Source organism: Ruditapes philippinarum, unplaced genomic scaffold, assembly GCF_026571515.1.
Source record: "Ruditapes philippinarum isolate M1 unplaced genomic scaffold, ASM2657151v2 ctg4141_1_1_1_1, whole genome shotgun sequence".
NCBI classification, from domain to species: Eukaryota; Metazoa; Mollusca; class Bivalvia; order Venerida; family Veneridae; genus Ruditapes; species Ruditapes philippinarum.
In genome coordinates, this window is record NW_026860316.1 from 36,019 (window position 1) to 39,612 (window position 3,594).

At 31.7% G+C, this 3,594-nt stretch overlaps 1 protein-coding gene across 2 annotated transcripts; it reads left to right on the forward strand.

The window, feature by feature from the left end:
* Positions 1-416: 416 nt before the first annotated feature.
* On the forward strand, positions 417-3,353 carry LOC132759633 (uncharacterized). 2 transcript variants are annotated; one of them, XM_060751442.1, is made up of 3 exons: positions 417-984; positions 1,111-1,562; positions 2,142-3,353. In XM_060751442.1, exons 1-3 carry the CDS (start codon positions 687-689, stop codon positions 2,160-2,162), a joined length of 771 nt encoding a protein of 256 aa, XP_060607425.1. In that variant the 5' UTR covers positions 417-686; the 3' UTR covers positions 2,163-3,353. The 2 variants fall into 2 exon arrangements, with proteins under 2 accessions (XP_060607425.1, XP_060607424.1); XM_060751441.1 differs by having other exon boundaries at positions 1,111-3,353.
* Positions 3,354-3,594: the final 241 nt, after the last annotated feature.

A 3,594-nucleotide genomic window follows, 5' to 3' on the forward strand; every position in this document is an offset into this window, starting at 1 on the left:
ATTTAAACTGCGTAACTTACGCAGTAAGGGATATTTTTTTGCATATTTTTCTCTTTATTGTAATTTACGTGTGTTGGAAGTGCCATTGATAATGTGTAAATTACATTATTTTGGTAACTTCATAATATTATACTGTTAAACACATTTTCAAATTTTCATGAAAATTAGCATGACTCTGGAGGCGTGCTGCTTTAAAAATGAAGAGCTGAGTAAAGAGTTATTTGAATATTTATATTCTGTGTTCTATTGGACTATTACATTTTACTTCTTTAATACCATGTATACACAATACAATATCACGACTATTGCTACTACTTATCAAGCTTAATACTACATTCAAATATTCTCTGCATAATGAATGATTATTGATTGACATACAAAGCGTGTGGTTTATACTGTCAGCTATACAACCGACTATAAGCTACCAAAGTAAATATAATTGATAAAATATCGAACAGTGTGACTTATAAGGGGATATTGTTTATAAAAACTCAAGATTTTACGCATTCTGAAATGGAATGTATTGATAGACAGCAATTATGATTCACGGCACATGCATCGACATGTATCGCTTGTTAACCTGTTTTAAAGTCAATTATACATGTAGTATCTTAACGTTTATCGTATATCTTTTGTGAATATTAACATGGTCGTTTCTGTGTACTTTTAATTTAAGCATAAAGAATATGACTAGTTCGGTGTCGCCTGCTATAGTACCCGAGAATGTTGACATTGAGACAATATCTAAACCTTTCACAGAAAGTGGAAAATGTGAAGATGAAGTCACGTTAACATTTGACGATGGACAAGTACTCTTTGTGTCACAAAATTTCTTAATTTTGGCGTCGCCGGTGTTTGAAGCGATGTTCCGTGGAGATTTCAAGGAAAAACAAACGAGGAATGTTGACCTGAAAGGAAAGAAATATGACGGCTTTTTAGAGTTTCTAATGTGCATTCACCCAGGAACGACAACAATTGTCAACAGTTAGTATAAAGTCATTATCAGTAAGGGGATTATAACCTCAAAATGTTTTTTTTTGTTTGTCTGTTTGATTTGTATATTGATTTACAAATATTCAATTTTATCTACATTTATTTCAATCATTACAGGAGACAATGTTCTGGACATAATACCAATTGCTGAAGAATATCAGGTCACACGTATTATAAACTATGGTAAACCAATCCTTAAAACGTGGCTCAACGATGAACTTCAGACAGCCCGTAAGGGGAAGTCAATTGTGGATTATGTGATACCGGCTCGAAACTGCCTATATATCCTAAAGACAGTTGCAATGTTAAACGACAGTGAGTTAGTAACACTTGGCGTTGGAGTAGTATCTCAATTTGGGCATCGGATATATCTTGGGTCCAATTCCCCAAATACCATCAACGTTAATGAGTCAAAATTACCAATAAATGACGACGGAAAACATACAAGTACCACCGTCAGACAAATAATCAGTGAATGTACAGAGGTCTTCAAAAGTTTACCAACCGAGATCAAGTATGACGTCCTTGCTCAGAGATTGTTTATCTACCCTGATAATGACTTCAAGGAGGTTATTTCATTACAATTTAGATCATCCGACAACTTATCTCGGCCTTACGGCCGTGGCTTCCGCCCTCGACATAAATAGTTTAGTTCAAAAAAGAGAATACACTCTTTACACTTGACTGACAAGGGGCAAAGCTATTTGTGTTTACTACTTTCATGCCTCAGTCACTGGGAAGGCAGTATAAAAGAAAAACACAAAAAAATAAACTTATGATCGGTTATGTTTTTCTTACATTTGTATCTTCTACAGGAAATTTATAATTTTTTTGTAGTACACAGTGGGTTATGTATGTAATTTATTGCTGTACATGATTTCGAAAGCTATAAAAAGATTACCTATATTTTGTAAATCCGAAAAGCTATTTTTAAAGTAGCTTTTGTTTTGCGAGTCTGGAACGAAACGGTCATTCGTGTTGCGCTATGGTAATAAATAACGAATTGGAGAATTTTGCAGGAAATAAAATGAAAACATATTCAACAATAAATTGCACTCTTTATAAATTTATCGTTAACAAATAAGTAGGCCATTCTTACGAATTGTTATATTATAGTAGTATCATTTTTTAAATCGTCTTTTCTGTAGGTTCTTTCCATATTGACATAAAGAGACGGCCCTGGTTGTACTTCTGACATTTTTTTCACAGTTAATATTCAAATCGATCCTGATATCCCAAATTTTGCTGTAAGTAGTAGTTTCTATTTTGTTTAAATGCGATCGGTTTTATGGTGGTTTGAGTGGAATGTTGATTTGCCGAATACTGTAACATTTTAATAACAGAAACTTTCGTCTGCAGTTTTAACATGCGGTGTTATGGGTTCATTGACAGGAATGTAAACACACTGGAGGGTCAGATGCGGATTTTGTAGCAATTCAACAAAATCGTGGATTTATCTCCAACTAAATCAATTAAAAATAACTCTTTATTTACCATTAATGTCAAGTAGGTTTTATATCTTTGACTCAAATAAGTGAATTTTCTCATACCAGTCTAAAATTCAGGTAACAGACTTCTATTAAATAAATCAATAATGTTTCAAAAAAATCAGCATGTCATGCAAATTAATACAATCATGATTTTTATATAATATATATTTATATATTATGCACCATTATTTTTGTTATCGCTTATAACAAATAAAATCTTGAAATTGGTATTTTTGAATTTCATCCCAAATGTTTCATTTCATTGTGTGTCCTACTTTCAGTTTTTATCTGGGACTTGAAATATAACTACTTTATCTTAAGTCCCAGGTATAAATATCTTTATTTTAATTTGGCATAAAGTAAAGGCATGTATTATTACTATATTAGTTTCTTTTTAACAATTTTATATATTGTTTGTAAATTTGTTACAATTATGATGATTAAAAAACAGATTTTATATTTTGTTTATTTTGAGTTACAAAAAAATACATTTCTAGCTACCGCAGTTCCTGATGAGCAATGTCTTTTGTTCGCCCACTCATCTATGATATATAATTCTGGTAAAATCAAATGAAATCTGGTCATCAGATTTATACTCGATCATCGTAAATTGCTACATTTCTTGCTAGGACGTCCTTTTGTGCTTTGCATCAATGCTTTTCTTGTCAATTCATGATAAACCATTCACGCGAAACATGTAACGGACATTTTGAAAAATAAAGTCGATGAAAGTTATTGCTTTTGCTTATTTACATATGGAATTTTATATTTCTTACCATGATTAGTTGTTGATGAGATACATTATAGATGCACAATGTTGCACTACTCTCATGTCACATTACAAGTTTTGTAAGTCATTTTTGTATTGGAATTACTTTCCTTACCAGTTGGGCATCAGTGAAAGCAAGTTCTTCAGAATTTGATATCTGGACCTTCTCTCATGGCCAGTGCATACGATTAGTATAATTTTGCAAAATTAAATGATTTACAAAACATCTGGAATAATGTACAAAAGTACTTATTCTAGATAGGAAATAACCTGTTAGTTAGTTTATTTAAAGAGCGGATAACATTCAATTGAATTAGAGAAATACTTAACAAATATCTGCTG